The sequence below is a fragment of the Hypanus sabinus genome, chromosome 2, assembly GCF_030144855.1.
Source record: "Hypanus sabinus isolate sHypSab1 chromosome 2, sHypSab1.hap1, whole genome shotgun sequence".
Taxonomy (NCBI): domain Eukaryota; kingdom Metazoa; phylum Chordata; class Chondrichthyes; order Myliobatiformes; family Dasyatidae; genus Hypanus; species Hypanus sabinus.
Genome location: NC_082707.1, coordinates 89,021,723 through 89,042,284, shown reverse-complemented (window position 1 = coordinate 89,042,284; position 20,562 = coordinate 89,021,723). Strand labels below are relative to the sequence as shown.

The 20,562-nt window shown below is 40.3% G+C and overlaps 1 protein-coding gene across 2 annotated transcripts in view; it reads left to right on the top strand.

Annotated features, from left to right (window-relative positions):
• The window catches only part of LOC132381054 (alpha-1,4-N-acetylglucosaminyltransferase-like), a 72,275-nt gene extending 53,492 nt beyond the window's left edge, over positions 1-18,783 (top strand). The window contains exons 4-5 of one of the 2 annotated variants that reach the window (XM_059950204.1): positions 5,551-5,627; positions 18,468-18,783. In XM_059950204.1, coding sequence (XP_059806187.1) covers positions 5,551-5,627; positions 18,468-18,664 — 274 coding nt within the window. In that variant the 3' untranslated portion in view covers positions 18,665-18,783. The remainder of the gene's footprint in view (positions 1-5,550; positions 5,628-18,467) is intronic. The other variant, XM_059950213.1, reaches the window with a different exon arrangement.
• The last annotated feature ends 1,779 nt before the right edge of the window (positions 18,784-20,562 follow it).

Below are 20,562 nucleotides of genomic sequence, written 5' to 3'. Positions count from 1 at the left end.
TATGCATAGCGGGCCTGGTGGAGCTCTCTGATGTTGTCCAGGTGATCTAAGGCCATGTGAAGACTCTAAAGATCCATTGAGATTGTATCTGCCATTGACCTATTGTGGCGATGGGTAAATTGCAATGGGTCCAGCTCATTGCTAAGGCAGGAACTGAGTCTAGTCATGACCAACCTCTCAAAACATTTTATCACTGTTGATGTGAGTGCTACTGGACATTAGTCATTAAGGCAGCTCAGATTATTCTTCTTAGGCACTGGTTTAATTGTTGCCTTTTTTGAAGCAAGTGGGAACTTCTGCCTGTAGCAGAGGGAGGTTGAAAATTTCCTTGAATACTCCCGCCAATTGGTTGGATTAAGTTTTTAGAGCCTTACCAGGTACTCTATTTGGACCTTCTGCCTTATGAGGGTTCACTCTTTTCAAAGACAGCCGATCAACAGCCTTTGAGACAGAAATCATAGGGTCACAGGCTGCACCAGGGATCTTCACAGCTGTAATTATATTCTGCCTTTCAAAGTGGACATAGAAGGCGTTGAGTTCATCTGGTAGTGAAACGTTGTTGGCAATCGAGCTATTGGGTTTTAATTTGTAGGAAGTAATGTCTTGCAAACACTGCCAGAGTTGTTGTACATCCGATGTTGCCTCCAGCCTTGTTCAAATTTGCCTCTTTGCCCTTGAAATAGCCCTCCGCAAATCATACCTTGTTTTCTGATACAGGCCTGGGTCACCAGACTTGAATGCCACAGATTTAGGCTTCAGCAGATGACGTACCTCCTGGTTCATCCATGGGTTTTGGCTTGGGAATGTAAAATAAGTCTTTGTAGGCACACACTCATCCATTTAGGTTTTAATGAATTCGGTAACAACTGCAGCATACTCATCCAGGTTCGATGATGAATCGATGAATACAGTCCATTCCACTGATTCAAAGCCGTCCTGTAATCGCTCCTGTGCTTTGCTTGTCCAAACCTTCTTGGTCCTTACTGCTTTCTTCAGTCTCTGCCTATATTCAAGGAGTAGAAGTACAGGCAGGTGATCAGACTTCCTGAAGTGAGGGCATAGAATAGCATGGAAGGCATTCCTGATGGTGGTGTAACAATGGTCCAATGTGTTGTTTCCTCTGGTATTGCAAGTTTTCTGTTGATGGTAATTGCTTAGTGATTTTTTTCAGACCGGCATAGTTAAAATCCCCCAAAATGATGGTGAAAGCATTAGGGTGCACTGTTTCATGCATGTTGATCCCATTGCTCAGATCATCTAAAGCCTGCTTGACATTGGCCTGAGGTGGCATGTATAACTGCTACCAATATGATCCCAGAAACCTCCTGTGGTAGGTAAAAAGGACGGCACTTTACTGCTAGATACTTCAGGTCTGGCGAGCAGTATTGGGACAACACTGATATATTTGTGCACCGAGAAGAGTTGATAGTGAGGCACACTCCTCCACCTCTGCTTTTGAGAGACTCTGTAGAGCTATCCTGATGGTGTATACTATGATCTGAATCGCAGCATCCGGTACAGAAGAAGTTAACCGGGATGCTGTGAAAGAAAGGACACACGCTGTCCTAATGTCCCTCTGATTCAGCACCCTAGCTCTGAGATTATGGATTTCATTCACTAGAGACTGCACGCTTGCCAGCAAGATAGTTGCTATTGGGAGTTTAAAACCCCGTTTACTTAAACACACTTTTATCGCTGACGTGCAGCCACTTTTCCTGCATGGAATCCTACAACCAATCTGTCTCCAATTGGCATTGTTTCTGTCAGTTCTAAGCAATGATTGTTTGACATCTGACATCTGACTCTACTGACCTTGGAAGCCGTTGAGCTTTTTAGCTGTAGCAGGCTGAAACGAGGATATTTAATCGCATCCATTGAGAGTTCTACCACCACATTAATCGCCTCAAGGCACCCCAGAAGTAAAATCCAGAAGAATTGTTAATGGACAGGAATTTGAAGCTACAAACTGTCCCCATCTCTGGCTTATCAGTGAGATCTAGCACATGGTCTCCAGAATTCCTCTTTCTCAAGTCAATGATGGGATCCTTGGTTTCATTGGCACTGTGTGTGAGGCTGCTAAAGCAGCAACATCTAACCAGGTTTTCTTTCTCTCTCCATATACTGATTCAATATCAGCCATGGTTCACAGTATAGTCAGCAAATTTATCTATGCTATCAAAGCTGTGTTTAGTCACACAGTTGTGGCTATAAAGAAAAATTGTAGCATGTAGCACTGAGGTACACCTGTTTTGATTATCAGTGAGGAGGAAATTTTGTTACAGATCTGCTCTGCCAATGATTGTGGTCAATGCTGGGGTATTGCCAACAGAATAGCAGCCTGATGCTCTGTTATCCCAATAGTCCTGAACTCTGTAGGGAGTCAGTGAAAAAGCATCTGCTTCTGATCTGCTGCAATGATAGGCAGTTGAAGTGGATCCAGCTAATTTCTGAGGTTGGAATTGACTTGTGCATTAACCATCTTCTTGAACCTCTTGGTTACAGTGGATCTAAGTAGTGACATATAGTAGTTATTGAGGAAGACCATCATGCTCCTCTTGTCCACTGGTAGATTCAATGCCCTTTTGAAGCAGGTGAGAAACTCAGACCACAGATGTGAGAGGTGTGAGAAGCTTTTGGAAACATCAGCCCATTGGTCTGCACAGATCTTCAGCACTCAGTCAGGTATACACTGTCTGGCTGGCAGCTTCTGACTATAGAAACTAAATAGTCATAAATAGGGTGGGTCGTCAGAGTCTTTTCCCCAGGGTAGTAATGCCAAACTCACATGAGAATATCTTTAAGGTGAGGAGCAAAACAGAAAGGAGATTTACAAGGGAAGGACTTTACACTGAGATAGGTAGGTTGTAGGAGAGCGCTCCCTGTAGAAGTGGTGGATGCAGATATGATAGCAGTGATTCAGAAGCATTGATACAGAAACAGAGGGAATGAAAGGATATCAATACAGACAAATGGGACTATTTCAATTCGCATCATGGTCATATAATTTTACAACAAATGGTTCTCAGATCCACTCAGAGAGGCAGAAAGACACAAATTGCTATTAACTACTTAGAATGACAAATTGTTTATTAGGACAGAGCAGCTCAAGTATAAAGATACGTATCTGGGTAGGTGTGAGCCCTCTCAGTGCAGTACACCTCCCACTTGAGTCGTGGTGCTGTTCATGACAAGCACTTTGAAGAACTACCCCCAAACCCCGAGACTGCTCACATTTCATACCCTTTCCAATAATATACAATGCTGTAGTAAGTGAACCAAATACAAGGCACCAGCTCAAACAATTGAATCAGAACCATTCGTGACTTGTCACCTCTCTTCATGAGTCCCACCTATCTGTTGACCTAACTTTCATCTTCCCATGGTAGTAATGCATTCTCATTGTTGTACACCCATAGAAGTAATCAAAGTTCTTTTACGTTCAAGGCCACAGAGATAGTGAGGCATTTGATGATCACAGAGATGAACTAATCCTTTACATTACAGGTCATCGCAGACATTTTGGGCCATTCCTATACAGAACACTTCTATGTTCTGTGTATGTTCTATGTTTTAACCTCAGCAATGAACCATGAGGCAGGTGATCACACCAGGGCCACGGGAGATGGCAATTAGGTCACAGTCAGGAGGGGGAAGGGGAAGAGTCAGGTACTAGAGTGTACCCCTGTGGCTGTACCCCTTGACAATAAATATTCCTGTTTGAGTACTGTTGGAGGGGACAGCCTACCTGGGGGAAGCGGCAGTGGCTGTGCCTCTGGCACAGAGGCTGGCCCTGTGGCTCAAAAGGGTAGGGAAGGGAAGAAGAAGGCAGTAGTGTTAGGAGACTCTATAGTTAGGGGATCAGATAGGCGATTCTGTGGATGCAGGAAAGAAGCTCGGATCATAGTTTGCCTCCCAGGTGCCAGGGTCCAGGATGTTTCAGATCGCGTCCAAGGTATCCTGCAGTGGGAGGGAGAACAGCCAGAGGTTGTGGTACATATTGACATAGGTAGGAAAAGGGAAGAGGTCTTGAAAAAAGACTACAGGGAGTTAGGAAGGAAGTTGAGAAGCAGGACCGCAAAGATGGTAATCTCGGGTTAACTGCCTGTGCCACGTGACAGTAAGTATAGGAATAGAATGAGGTGGAGGATAAATGTGTGGCTGAGGGAATGGAGCAGGGGACAGGGATTCAGATTTCTGAACTGTTGGGACCTCTTTTAGGGCAGGTGTAACCTGTACAAAAGGGACGGGTTGCACTTGAATCCCGGGGGACCAATATCCTGGCGGGGAGGTTTGCTAAGGCTACTGGGGAAAGTTTAAACTAGGATTGTTGGGGGGTGAGAACCGAACTGAAGAGACTGGGGAAGAGGAGGTTAGCTCACAAATAGAGAAAGCTTGGAGACAGTGCAAGAGGGAGGATAGGCAGGTGATAGAGAAGGGACGTGCTCAGACAGAAGGTTTGAGATGTGTCTATTTTAATACAAGGAGTGTTGTGAACAAAGCAGATGAGCTTAGAGTGTGGATCAGTACTTGGAGATATGATGTGGTGACCATTACAGAGACTTGAATGGCTCAGGGACAGGAATGGTTACTTCAATTGCCAGGTTTTAGATGTTTCAGAAAGGATAGGGAGGGAGGCAAAAGAGGTGGGGACGTGGCACTGTTGATCAGAGATAGTGTCACAGCTGCAGAAAAGGTGGACGCCATGAAGGGATTGTCTACGGAGTCTCTGTGGGTGGAGGCTAGGAACAGGAAGGTGTCAATAACTTAACTGGGTGATTTTTATAGGCCGCCCAATAGTAACAGGGATATCGAGGAGCAGATAGGGAAACAGATCCTGGAAATAATAACAGAGTTGTCCTGATGGGAGATTTTAATTTCCCAGATATCGATTGGCATCTCCCTAGAACAAGGGGTTTAGGTGGGCTGGAGTTTATTAGGTGTGTTCAGGAAGGTTTCTTGACACAGCCTATAAGAGGAGAGGCTATACTTGGTTTGGTACTGGGAAATGAACCTGGTCAGGTGTTAGATCTCTCAGTGGGAGAGCATTTTTTTGGAGATAGTGATCATAATTCTGTCTCCTTTACAATAGCATTGGAGAGAGATAGGAGCAGGCAAGTTTAATTGGAGTAAGGGGAATTATGAGGCAATCAGGCAGGAAATTGGAGGCTTAAATTGGAAACAGATGTTCTCAGGGAAAAGTACAGAAGAAATGTGGCAAATATTCAGGGGATATTTGTGTAGAGTTCTGTACAGGTACGTTCCAATGATATAGGAGAGTTACAGTAGGGTATAGGAACCATGCTGTACAAATCTATTCAAGAAGAAAAGAAAAGCTTACAACAAAAGATTCAGAGAGCTAGTTAATGATAGAGATCTAGAAGATTATAAGGCTTCTAGGAAGAAGCGGAAAAGCATTCCCACCAGAGGTGGCCAAAGAGTTTTACCATTCGGGAGAAGAAGAAGGAGAAGAGCAATGACTTTTTTTTAGGTTATTCATGCCGAGGCAAACTGTTAATTTTCGCAATTCACTTCTTTGTTCATTTTTTCCAGTTTAATTTGTGGAACACGATTGGGTCGAACTGCTATGCTGCGGAATCTGATTAACAAAAACTTTCAACCAGGAAAATGTAAATATTTGGGATTTGTATCTCTGGTGTTTTGTTTCCTTTTTTTGTGTTTTTAATGCTTTGCTTGTGTTATATATATTAAAGGCAGAATAAGTGTTGGTATAAATTCTAAGGAGGGAAGCCACCCTAGATTAGATTGAACGTTTGGTTGTATGGGAAACGCATTGAAATTTTTTTGTTTGGTCATGCCTGCGATCATCCTCAGTTGGGGAGGTAGATCTAGGCTTCGGGGGTTAATTGGTTTTTTTTGTTTGTGTAAAGAGGTGGGGGGAGTGTTTTGGGGGATTACTATGGCAGTTTATTCTTTTGTGTGTTACAGATTGGCCAGACTTTCTTTCATTGTGCGTTATTGTGTGCAGCTTGTGCCCTCACATTGTTTTGGATTGTGGGCCCTGTGTGTCTTTTGATGTGGTTAACATGGGTGCTGCTGATGGAGGCCACCCTGTGAGGTTTATTTTTTGGAATGTAAAGGGGCTCAATGGTCCTGTTAAAAGAGCTAAATTTTCTCTCATCTGAAACAATTAAAAGTAGATGTACTATTTCTGCAAGAGACACATTTAAGAGTGGAAGACCATAATAGACATCATAAAGCATGAATTAGTCAGGTTTTTAATTCTAGATTTAATAGTAGGTCCGGGGGGGGGGGGCAGCAATATTAATCGCCAAAAGAATGCAGTTTACACCATCCGATGTAATCAGTAACCCTAACGATTGCTTTATTATAGTTTCTGGATCTCTCTTTCAGATACCTGTCATTTTGGTAAATATTTATGCCCCTAATTGGGATGACATCCACTTTGCAAATAAGGTTTTGTCATTAATACCTAATCTGAATACACACCAGCTTTTCAGGAGATCTGAACTGTGCTATTGACCCACTGCTTGATAGGTCTAGCTCTAGAGGAACATCTTCTGATATGGCAAAAGCCTTCTCGATGTTTATGAAACAAAATGGTTATATGGATCCTTGGAGATATTTGAATCAATCAGTTAGGCAATTCTCTTTCTTTTCTCATGTTCACCACTCCTATTCCAGGCTAGACTATTTCTTTATACAAACGTTTGTAGATAGCTCCTTGATATCAATGATTGGACAAATTGAGTACACTGCTATAGTTATATCTGATCACTCACCTGTGAAACTAGACCTATGTTTTCCTTTAAACATTAGAGAATGGCTTCTGTAGAAACTTAATCCCCTTTTGCTTTCCAATGAGAAATTTTGTAGTTATATATCGGCTAACATTGACACATTCTTCGAGACTAACAAAACTGAGTCGGTAACTGGGAAACTTTAAAAAAGCTGACTTGAGGGGTCAAATAATATCTTATACTTCACATGCCAATAAAGAGCGTAGGAAGGAATGCAAGTGTTATCACAATCTATTTTGGACCTGGATAGGCAATATTCTGAGGCACCTTCTGCGGAATTTGCAAGTGAAGTTTAATCTTCTATCTACAAGCCTGTCAGAACAATTAATTCTTAAGACACATGGCCTCTATTATGAATATGGTGACAAGGCGAGCTGGCTTATGGCTCATCAGTTGAAGCGTCAAGCTGCATCACTACTTATTCCCCAGATAAGAGACACACACCAAACTTGACAAGCAATCCAAAAGAGATTAATAACATCTTTGCAACATTTTATTTCTCACTGTATACCTCAGTTTCCCTCAGATATAACACATATGGAATGTTTTTTAGATAATTTGGAAATACCAACTTGAACCAGAGGAGGTGGAGAATTTAGATTGGGCTCTTGGGCAGGAAGAGATTAGTAATGCCATTATGACTATGCAGAGTGGTAAGTCCCCAGGTCCTGATGGTTATCTGATAGAATTTTATAAGAAATTTAAGGATAAGCTCATACCGGTCCTTCTCACAATGTTTCAGGAATCTTTGGAGAACAGGTTCCTTACCCCCTATTCTTTCACAGGCATCTATTTCACTTCTTCTTAAAAAGGACAAGGACCCGACTCAATGTGGATCGTATTGCCCCATCTCATTGTTGAATGTGGATGTAAAAAATTTGGCTAACATGCTTGTTTGCCGCTTAGAATGCCCCCTTCCCAAGATAATCTCAGATGATCAAAGAGGTTTTATTAAAAGTCACCATTCTTTTTTTAATATCCGTCGTCTGGCTGATGTGATTTATTCACAGTCTGGAGGTTGTTATCTCCTTGGATGCGGAGAAGGCATTTGATAGAGTGGAGTGGGTACACTTGTTTAATGTTTTGGAGAAATTTGGATTTGGCAGAATATTTGTAGCCTGGGTTAAGCTATTATATCATTCGCCTTTAGCGTGTATACAGACGAATTATTTTCGACCTGACTATTTCCCATTAACACTTGGCACTCGCTAAGGCTGTCCATTGTCTCCTCTTTTTGCAATTGCAATTGAGTCTCTTTCTATTGCACTTAAGTCAGCTACATTATTTCAAGGTGTTGGGAGAGGGGACATGAAACACCGTGTATCCCTATATGCTGACGACCTCTTACTTTATTTTAGCAACCCTGTAGGTAGCAGTCCTGCTATTGTGTCATTATTAGGTCAATTTGGAGCCTTCTCTGGCTATAAACTGAACCTTCAAAAAAGCAAATGCTTTCCCATTAATAACTTGGCCCTACAGATCCGACAGGAATCTTTGCCTTTTCCTTTATCTCAAGATGGTTTTGTATACCTAGGAATACACGTTACTTGCTCTTTTACATCTCTGTTTGATGCTAACTACAGACCTCAGGTTAGCCAAATGAAGGCTGATTTTGAGAGATGGTGCAGTTTACCCCTTACTATAGCTGGGAGAATGCAATCAGTGAAAATGATGATACTTCCCAGATTTCTTTACTTGTTCCAGTGCTTGCCAGTTTTCTTATCTAAGTTATTTTTCAAATCAGTTGACCAAGCTATAACCTCCTTTATTTGGGAAAATAAGGTCCCAAGTGTTAATAAGCACCTTCTCCAAAGAGGTTGTGATGTAGGTGGAATGGGCCTTCCTAGCTTTATTCATTTTTATTGGGCATCGAACATTCAAAAAGTATTATTTTGGCTTCACCGGCCAGCTATAAACTGGTGCCTGCTTGAGACACGGTCTTGCCACTCCTCGTCTCTCCAAGTTTTAGTGTATTCTTCCTTGCCATTGAAATCCTCTCAATTTACATCTAACCCAGTCGTGCTCTCCACCCTCAAAATGTTTAATTAATTTCGCTGCCACTATAAGTTCACATCAGCTTCAGTTTTGGGTCCCATTCAGAGAAACCATCTAGTTCTCCCCTCCACACTTAATTCAGTTTTTAGACAATGGGGTTTGAACAGTCTTCTGCACATTAAGGATTTGTACACTGGTAATATATTTGATAGTTTTGATAACCTGCGCAGTAAATATGACCTTCCACATAATCATTTTTTAAAATATCTGCAGATTTGCCATTTTGTCAAGGAAAAATTTCCTTCTTTTCCTGATCTACCACCTGCTATGTTGTGGGAAAAACTCATTCTTAACTTTAATAATAAAGGGCCGATCTCTGTTTTATACTCTCAGCTGATGTCTTTGGAAGTTCAAGATTTAAACAAAACTAAGACTAGGTGGGAGGATGACCTTGGTATGGATCTGGCTGAGGAATATTGGGCAAAAGCATTGAATAGGGTTCATTCCTCATCATCATGTGCTCGACTGGGGCTCATACAATTTAAAGTTTTACACAGCGTACATTTAAGTAAAGCCAGGCTTGCTGACATATATCCCAGGACAGACGCTGGCTGTGACAGGTGTTCCTTCTCTCCAACACACAAAATGCTGGTGGAACGCAGCAGGCCAGGCAGCATCTATAGGGAGAAGCGCTGTCGACATTTCGGGCTGAGACCCTTCGTCAGGACTAACTGAAAGGAAAGATAGTAAGAGATTTGAAAGTAGGAGGGGGGAGGGGAAAATGCAAAATGATAGGAGAAGATCGGAAGGCGTGGGGTGAGGCTGAGAGCCGGAAAGGTGATTGGCAAAAGGGATACAGAGCTAGAGAAGGGAAAGGATCATGGGATGGGAGGCCTAGGGAGAAAGAAAGGATGAGGGGAGCACCAGGGGGAGATGGAGAACAGGCAGAGTGATGGGCAGAGAGAGAAAGAAAAAAAAGAGGAGGAGGGGCATTAACGGAAGTTAGAGAAGTCAATGTTCATGCCATCAGGTTGGAGGTTACCCAGCCAGTATATAAGGTGTTGTTCCTCCAACCTGAGTGTGGCTTCATCTTGACAGTAGAGGAGGCCATGGATAGACATATCAGAATGGGAATGGGACGTGGAATTAAAATGTCCACCTACACCTACGCTCTGTCTGTCAGAGAAAGCAGGATCTCCCAGTGGCCACACATTTTAATTCCACTCAGGGCTAAGATATAAAAGCAAAATGGAGGAAAATGTAATGCATTATGTATTCTGTATTGTGTCATTCCTTCAGTAAAAATAAAAATTAAAAAAAAGAATGAAATTAGGAGAGCCAGAAGGGGCCATGAGAAGGCCTTGGTGGGCAGAATTAAGGAAAACCCTAAGGCATTCTACATGTAAGTGAAGAGCAAGAGGATAAGACGTGAAAGAATAAGATCTGTCAAGTGTGACAGTGGGGAAGTGTGTATGGAACCGGAGGAAATAGCAGAGATACTTAATGAGTACTTTACTTCAATATTCACTATGGAAAAGGACCTTAGTGTTTGTAGTGATGACTTGCAGCAGATTGAAAAGTTTGAACAAGTAGATTTTAAGAAAGAGGATGTGCTGGAGCTTTTGGAAAGCATCAAGTTGGATAAGTCACTGGGACCAGACAAGATGGACCCCAGGCTACTGTGGGAGATGAGGGAGGAGATTGCTGAGTCTCTGGCGATAATCTTTGCATCATCAATGGGGTTGGGAGAGGTTCCGGAGGATTGAAGGGTTGCAGACATTATTCCTTTATTCAAGAAAGGCAGTAGAGATAGCCCGGGAAATTATAGACCAATGAGTCTTACCTCACTGTTGGTAAGTTGATGTAGAAGATCCTGAGAGGCAGGATTTATGAACATTTGGAGAGGTATAAAATGATTAGGAATAGTTAGTATTGCTTTGTCAAGGGCAGGTCGTGCCTTATGAGCCTGATTGAATTTTTTGAGGATGTGACTAAACACATTGATGAAGGAAGAGCAGTAGATGTAGTGTATATGGATTTCAGCAAGACTTTTGATAAGGTACCGCATACAAGGCTTATTGAGAAAGTAAGGGGTCATGGGATCCAAGGGGACATTGATTTGTGGATCCAGAACTGGCTTGTCCACAGAAGGCAAAGAGTGGTTGTACTTGGGTCATATTCAGCATGGAGATCGGTCACCAGTGATGTGCCTCAGGGATCTGTTCTGGAACCCTTACTCTTCATGATGTTTATAAATGAGGAAGTGGAAGGATGGGTTAGTAAGTTTGTTGATGACACAAAGGTTGGAGGTGTTGTGGATAGTGTGGAGGGCTGTCAGAGGTTACAGTGTGACATTGATAGGATGCAAAACTAGGCTGAGAAGTGGCAGATGGAGTTCAACCCAGATAAGTTTGAAGTGATTAATATCGGTAGGTCAAATATGATGGCAGAATATAGTATTAATGGTAAGACTCTTGGCAGTGTGGAGGATCAGAGGGATCTTGAGGTCTGAGTCCATAATACAGTCAAAGCAGCTGCACAGGTTGACTTTGTGGTTAAGAAGGCATATGGTGTATTGGCCTTCATCGATCGTGGAACTGAATTTAGGAGCTGAGAGGTAATGTTGCAGCTATGTAGAACCCTGGTCAGACCCCACTTGCAGTACTGTGCTCAGTTCTGGTCGCCTCACTACAGGAAGGATGTGGAAGCCATAGAAAGGGTGCAGAGGAGATTTACAAGGATGTTGCCTGAATTGGGGAGCATGCCTTATGAGAATAGGTTGAGTGAACTTGGCTTTTTTCTCCTTGAAGCGAAGGAGGATGAGAGGTGACCTGATAGAGGTCTACAAGATGAAGAGAGGCATTGATCATGTGTGTAGTCAGGGGCTTTTTCCAAGCGCTGAAATGTTTGCCACAAGAAGACACAGGTTTAAGGTGCTGGGGAATAGGTACAGAGTAAATTTTTTACTCAGAGAGTGGTGAGTGCATGGAATGGGCTGCTGGTAACTGTGGTGGAGGCGGATACGATAGGGTCTTTTAAGAGGCTTTTAGATAGGTATATGGAGCTTAGTAAGATAGAGGGCTATGGATAAGCCTAGTAATTTCTGAGGTAGGCACATGTTCGGCACAACTTTGTGGGCTGAAGGGCCTGTATTGTTCTGTAGGTTTTCTATGTTTCTATTAGAATTTCTTAAACCTTAGACATTGCTCTTCATTAAGTTGTAGAAAATTAAACTGATTTTACCTGACATCTGCTGAAATCATTTTGCACTGGAAAGTATGGAAGAACAAGATTGAGAAAAAGTAGAGAGAAATATGGAATGCCCTGGCTAAGATTTTTACTGCTATGCAGTAGGTATTTCATTTTAGCAGTTCTTTAAAAGCACTGTGTTCTCCTTTGAGGATGTATCAGTTTTGGCTAAAAGATAAGGGGCTATGACCTTCAACTTAAATGTTGTGTCAGCCAATCAGAAGAAAGTTTGAGAGAGTGGAGCGGAGAGAGATTTGTGATGGACAGTTTTTTTTGGCAGGAACTGTGGAGTACAGGAGGGAAGATGGCTGAGAATACCATTGAAAGGAGAGTCCCCATTGCACAAAATACTTTGTGCATATGAATGGCTCCAAGTAGAAAAGGCCAATATTCCGGTTGGTTGGAGATGGATTTCCATCAAAGTTCGAAATGTGGTGTGTGCGCTCCTGAAGATTGTGGGTCCAGCATATGAGTGAGAAGGACAATTTCAAGATGAGCTCCAACTGTATGTGCACATTTGGTCTGGGTTAACTGTAATAGGCCCTTTGTTATTTCTTTTCTTTCTCCTACTAACTGTTCCATAAAGCCTAAGTTTGTAAATATACTAAATTTAAAATTTGATACTGTATGTGATATGTTATTTTTTGCTGATCGACAGTTGTGCATGGGCAGTATTTACACAGCATTAGCTCAAATCGAGGTTTCTTTAATCAGAACATCGCGACATTTCTGTTTGACTGAACGCCAAATCGTATCGACCCTATATGATAGGTGGCCTTCTCACCACTGAGTGCCGTGGCTGTTAGCAGAGCCGGCTAACAAGCCTTGTTTGTATATGAGCCTGGGGAGGGGGTTGCACATATTTCAGTTGTGCTAAGCCTCAGATGTTAACTGCAATTCCTGCTTAATAATGAATGGCACCAATGGTATGTCATGGGAAACATCATTTGGCGTATAACTGATCTTTATTGTCTCAGGTACAAGATTCATAACTTGCTGAAGGCCAGATTTGTGGAATAAGTGACCCAGTGATGAACAAGAAATGTTCAGTGCTTATTCCAGTGCTTAATCTAGAGGGTCATCACCTGTATAAAGAGACATTTCCTGACAAAACTAGAATCACAGATTGGAAAATGACTGCTGTGACAGGATTTGCATACTATTACTTCTCAGGAGGTGAAGCCAGGTTGCACGTGTTATGTCACAAACAAGAGAAAAATTGCAGATGCTGGGAATCTGAGCAACACACATAAAACGCTGGAGAATCTCAGCAGGCCAGGCAGCATCTATGGAAAAAAGTACAGTTGACGTTTTGGTCATATTCAGTGGCTGATAACAGAGCATCCTTCAACAATGCGAATGCTTCTGTGGTGTAACACCTCATGGAAGGAAATGTCAACTCCATTGGTTATTGGTGTGATCACCAGAAGACTTCCTGAAAAGAAAAGGGCAGTCAACAAACTGATACAGCTAAATGTACAAGTTTTTGAAATGACATCCATTTGAGAATGCCTTGTAGATTTGACATTTTCCATTATAAATTTCCAAATGCCATAGTACTTGTGAATTTCAGATTCGTAGCAATTTAACAAACTGTTCCTCTGACTGTAAGAAAGGAATTAACAAAGCATGATTGTTTAACTTAAAGTAACTAATTTTTAATTGTCGAGCATAAACTGAGTTGTAATGGACTAGAAATCAGATGCACTTGGTTCTGCTATTGTCACAAATATATTCTTTCTTTCTTTCTTTTTAAATCTTTTTATTAGTTTTAAACAAACATAAATCAAACATGAATACAAAGTGTTTGAGAGTACATAATTGATAGTTTAACTAGACATTCAGATATATAATAATAAAAATATATAACCTCTCAAACTCAGAACATTAATGAACAAAGAAGTAAAAAGAAAAAAAAAAGACCCCAAAAAAAAGAGAGAGAAAAAAAAACAAAAAAAAACACTAACCAACATGGGCCATTGAATAATATTAAGTACATATACAGTAGTGCCAATAACTCCGAACCTCCATCCAATTGATTAAGGATAATATAAGTAAGGTTTAGGAAAAGACAATTCAACTCATGTGAAAATGTTGAATAAATGGTCTCCAAGTTTCTTCAAATTTAACTGAAGGATCAAAAACCATACTTATAATTTTTTTCTAAACTCAAACAAGAAATAGTTTGAGAAAACCACTGAAATACAGTTGGAGGATTAATTTCTTTCCAATTCAATAAAATAGATCTTCTAGCCATTAATGTAACAAATGCAATCATTCGTTGAGATGAAGCGGATAAACGGTTATTATCCGTCATTGGTAAACTGAAAATTGCAGTAAGAGGATGTGGTTGGAAATTAATATTTAAAACTCTTGAAATAATACTGAAAATATCTTTCCAATAATTTTGTAAACAAGGACAAGACCAGAACATATGAGTCAATGAAGCAACATCAGAATGACATCTATCACAGGTTGAATTAAGATGAGAATAAAATCGAGCCAGTTTATCCTTAGACATATGAGCTCTATGTACAACCTTAAATTGTATTAGGGCATGTTTAGCACAAATAGTGGACGAATTTACCAATAATAAAATTTTATCCCATTGCTCAGTAGATATAGAACAATGCAACTCTTCTTGCCATTCCTTCTTAATTTTTTTTGATACATCTGACTGTAAATTCATGATCATCTTATAAATGATGGCTACTAAACCCTTTTGATAAGGATTAAGGGCTAAAATTCTTTCTGTAATGTCCAATGGACATTCTTTAGAAAAAGACTGTAACTCATTATACAAAAAATTTCTAACTTGCAAATATCTAAAAAAATGGGTTTTAGGTAAATTATATTTATTAGATAGCTGTTCAAAGGACATAATGTTATCATCCAGAACCAGATCACGAAAACATGTTACACCTTTTGTTTTCCATAAAAGAAAAGCTTGATCCATAGATGAAGGCCGAAAAAAATAATTAGATATTATAGGACATGATAAAATAAATTTATTCAAACCAAAAAATTTACGAAATTGAAACCAAGTTCGTAATGTATATCTGACTATAGGATTAGTTATCTGTTTATTCAATTTGAATAAAGAAAAAGGAAGTGAAGATCCTAAGATTGAAATCAGTGAAAAATCTTGCACAGATTTACATCCCAAATTTACCCATTGTGGGCAAGTAGCTATAGTCAGTTCTTGTGTCCAGAATATTAAATACCGTATATTGACTGCCCAATAGTAAAATCTCAGGTTTGGTAAAGCCAAGCTGCCCTCCTTCTTAGGCTTCTGTAAATATTTTTTGCCCAATCTAGGATTTTTGTTCTGCCAAAAGTAAGAAGATATTTTGGAGTCAATAGTATTAAAGAAAGCTTTAGGAATAAAAATTGGTAATGCTTGAAATAAATATAAGAATTTAGGTAGTATCATCATCTTAATAGCATTAACTCTATCAACCAATGACAAAGATAGTGGAGACCACCTAATAGCAAGTTGCTTAATTTGATCAATTAAAGGTAAAAAGTTAACCTTAAATAAATCTTTATGTTTTTTAGCAATTTTAATACCTAAGTAAGTAAAATAATCTGTAACAATTTTATATGGTAAATGTTTATAAATTGGAACTTGCATATTTAATGGAAATAGTTCACTCTTGTTAAAATTCAATTTATAACCAGAAAAGTTACTACATTGAGCAAGCAAAGACGAAATAGCAGGAATAGATCTTTCAGGGTCAGATATATATAATAACAAATCATCAACATATAATGATAGGTTATACGTCCTCTCCCCACGGGTAATACCCAGAATATCAGGTGATTCACGAATAGCTATAGCCAAAGGTTCTAAAGCAATGTCAAATAGTAAAGGACTTAAAGGGCAACCTTGCCTTGTACCACGAAATAGCTGAAAAAAAGGGGATCTTCGATTATTGGTAAAAAACCGAAGCTAAAAGTTTTTGGTATATTAATTTAATCCATGATATAAATTTTGAACTAAAATTAAATTGTTGCATTGTAGTAAATAAATATGGCCATTCAGCTCTATCAAATGCTTTTTCAGCATCTAAATAACACATTCTGGTATTTTAGATGAAGAAGTATAAATAATATTAATTAATTTTCTAATGTTAAAAGATGAATAGCGATTTTTAATAAATCCAGTCTGATCTTCAGAAATAATTTGAGGTAATATATTTTCTAATCTAATAGCCAAAATTTTACTGAAAATCTTAAAATCCATATTTAACAAGGATATAGGCCGATAGGATGCACATTCAGTAGGGTCTTTATCTTTTTTAAGAATTAAAGAAATAGAAGCTTCATAAAAAGATTGTGGTAATTTACCTATACTTAATGCATCTTTAAAAATTTTACAAAGCCGAGGAGAAAGTATAGAAGAAAAAGATTTTAAAAATTCTATGGGAAAACCATCTGGACTAGAAGCTTTACCAGAATTCTTTGAAAAAATATCCTTTTCTATTTCAGACTCCGTAATAGGTCTATCTAAAATTACGTTATCCTCAACAGTTACTTTTGGAATATTCAATTTCCTTAAAAATTCATTTATTATAGAAAAGTCCTTAGTGAATTCTGATTGATATAAGGAGTTATAAAAATCTTGAAAGGCTTTATTTATCTCTTTGTGGTCGATTGTTAGAGTACTATCTTGTTTACGAATCCTAGTAATCTGTCGTTTATCCGAAACAATTTTCAATTGGTTAGCCAGTAATTTACCAGACTTATCTCCACACATATAGAATTGGGTTTTTGATTTAATTAACTGACTTTCAATCGAAGAGGATAATAATAAACAATGTTCCATTTGAATTCTTCTAAATTCAGAAAATTACATATTGATAATTCTAAATGGCAAAGTCACTGATTATCCCAAAGATTTTTTCATACAATATTTTATCACTTGCAATGCTGTTGCTTTTCAGTTTAATGGTGAGTTGACTGTGGAACAGCTACTGCGTTGTCTCTGCCAGTTGTCCTCACCACCAATGTACATCACACAAACATGGGGTCAGAAATTAGTTTTTGATTCTGATAGTAATTACATTGAATAGGAGGGCATTCAGGTCTAAACAGATGGCAGCATTCCAAGTTTCAAATTAAAAGTATTGTGTATTGTAATAGTGGTCAAAAGAGTTTTACGTATCTTTAGACTATAATTTTGGAAAATCTGTCAATTTGATTTAGTCCCTCGTTGTACAATATCAGATCCTAATCATGAAGTGCTAATGCTCGATTGAATTATTTTTTGTTTGTGTTTGGACAATGCAACTGGAAACTGGTTGCATTAATGATCTACTTTGAGCCAACAATGTTTTTTATTGCTGATACTCATTAAGTTTCAGACATGGGCTCCATGCACAGCTGAGAAGGTCCGTTCTACATCGTCCTTTCTCCAGGGAGCAAAGTGCATTTCTCATTTTCAGAAAGTGATCAGGTAGAATTGATTTGTGATCTATTAAGAAATGCTGCTGCAATTCCTCCCAGTGAAGGAGTTTGGTTTTGCAGTGTTACACACTTTATCAGCACATGCATGAACAGTTTTGACCCCAAAGATGTCCAGTGTAGATGGCGACAAAATCTTCTATACAATTCCACAAGAAAAGATGATACGTGTTATGGAAACCTATTGCCCCTTTACTGACAGGTTTTATGCTCTGTGGACGGGTGAAGCTATGAAATAGCATTGCCTTCAGTGATAATGTCTGTATCCAGGTAGATGCCCCTGTATTTCCAGACCAAAGTTAACCTGCAGCCATCAGCAAGCACATGGGTCCAATAATCATTTTTCTGGATTTATCTGTCATCAAGAGCAAAGTCAACTTTAATTCATTATATTAATTTCCATTTTTTTGAAACATCTTTTCTTCAGTCCTACACACAAAATGCTGGAGGAACTCAGCAGGCCTGGCAACATCCATGGAAAGGAGTAAACAGTCGGTGTTTTGGGTCTTAGCTTGAAACACCAAGTACTCACTCTTTTCCATAAAAGCTGGGTTCCTCCAGCATTTTGTGGATTTGATTTCCAGCATCTGCAGATTTTCTCTTGTTTCTGCTTCTCCAGTCCTTATGTTCTTCCTGAAACTAAAATTCCTTCAGCAGGTGATCCCAGTTTGCAGTGATATCTATCTCCATTCTTTTAATTGTAGTCTTGACAAGACAAGCAAAGCACAACAATGTTATGCTCACTGCTTACCATCATTCTTGCCTGGGAAAGAGAACTACTGTTTTGAATGACGCTGAAAAGGAGTGATATTCATTCAAGATTGCTTTCAGCTGTGGTGTTGATATTTTACTTTCAGTTTGAGTGTTTTATTTAGCAGCCATGTTGGCATAACATTTATTATTTCCTAAAAATTTTACAATTCTCATTAAAGTCAGTGAACTGTTGACCCACTTCAGTGTCTCTTTCTCTTTCTACAGATTTGAAAGAAAGCTCAGGTGTGACAAATAAAATACATTTTCCTGAAATGACGAGAAAACCATCACATAACCACAGAGGAGACACAATAGGAAAAGAGGTCAAGGGAAGGCATGGTCTCTCATTTTCTGATGAGGCCCATTTCAGCCTTTGTGACTCAGAAGCGAGCTCAACAATTTCAGATATGGATCTGCTTTAGCACTGACGCCAATGGTGTTCTCATTCCTGGAAATGGAGAAGTATGGAACAGGGATTATGTTATCTTACTATCTCCAGCTATTGGCATGCAAATCACAAATAAATTCTCCAGTGAAACTCCTCCTCTCTCAACTGTCTTCCTTGGTTACGCGCAGTTCAACCTGAAGCTCAGGTGAGAGTGTGAGCTGCTTCCTCGATTTATTTGAAATTCCAGCGACAATATGACGTGGCCACAATGTCTGGCAGAACAACACAGAACACAATAAAACAGGACATACCAAGCAAGAAAGCAACACCAGCGAAAACAAGCCCATTTCCTCCCTCTCAGACAACCGCATATACAGACGGCCCTCGCAGCTCTAGGACACACCTCCTGCCTCCACTCTCCAGGCTTCAACATTACACAGACAAAGGAGTTCAAATACCCCTAAACAACCATTTTATTTCACTCTATGAAAGAGTGAATATATTGTTCGAGCACTTGCACTTTCCCTGTCTTCCTGCTACTTTCACTAACCTATTTCACTTAAGCAGTTTTAACGAAGGATGCCAGACCTGAAGCATTATCTGTTTCTCTTTCCAAAGCTGATGCTTGACCTGATGAGTTTTCCAGTACTTTTTATTCTTTTATTTAATGCTCTGTACATTTCCTGTTTTCCTCTCAAGGACCTGATGGGATTTCCCCAGTTTATCGAAGGAGACAAGAGATGAGATTACTGGGACCTTGATTGGTATCTTCATGTCATCCCTATCCACAGGCAAAGTCCCAGAGGACTGGCAAGTGACTAATTTTGTGCTGCTAATTAAGCAGGGATCAAAGGAAAATCCTGGGAACTATGGCCTGGCGAGTCTTAAGTCAGTTGTAAAGAAATTGCTGGAGAAAATTTTTAGGGATAGGAAATGTGAGCATTTGGAAATACATGGTTTAATTAGAGAGAGCCAGCATGGCTTGGTGCAGGGAAGGTCATGTCTTACCAACTTGAGAGGTTTTTGTCCAGGTGACGAGTTAGATTAATGAGAATGGTCAGTGGATGTTGTCTACCACCCCTCCAGCCTCCATTTCCAGCACAAATATCTGTAAAGTCTGCCATCTCCAACGGGCCCACCTACCACATCCTTCCCTTCCCACCTACCGCCACTTTCTGTTTTCTGCAGGGATCGCTCTGTGACGTGGTGGGGATAAGGGTGCTGGGAGAGGACCCACATGCAGGACACAAACACGTCAAACACGTACAATAAAATAGCATTTATTACTCGCTACACAGACGATTGAGAAATCGAGGACAAAGAGAAACACGAACCTTGGACTAGGGGATTAGGGACTTGGATCACCACGGACCTGGGACTTGGAAACAGGGAACTGGAACAGCTGTGGACCTTGGACTTGGACAGGGGGAGCATGGACAGCCGCGGACCTTGGACTCGGACCCTGGGGACTGGGACCGCGACAACCCTTGGGGAGCAATGGGTAGAAAGGGGGGAACCCCCGCCGGGCAGCAGCAGTCCGGCCAGACCTCCCCGACGGAGGCATCAGGTAGGAACATCGAGTCAGGACTCCGCCTTCCACTCAGGCACCGAGCCGGGACTTCTTCGAAGGGTAGACATGGACAAGGGGCATAAACGTCAAGTCAGGACTCTGCCTTCAACTCACCCCTGGTAGATTGACCTTGCCCGGACCCACTCTGGCGACAGAAGGCGAATTGCTGGTACTCCGATGCGGGCTGGATCACTCTGGCTTGTCGTAGCGGCAGCAACTTGCAAAGGCTTCTTAACTCTCTCGCCCCGAACGGCTAAAGCCAAGCCGGCTTATAAGCTGCCAGTTCAGGTCGCGAGTAGATTACCTTGATTGCCAAATTCAAGGGACACGTAAAATGAAATTAAAAGGGAACAAGGCGTCAA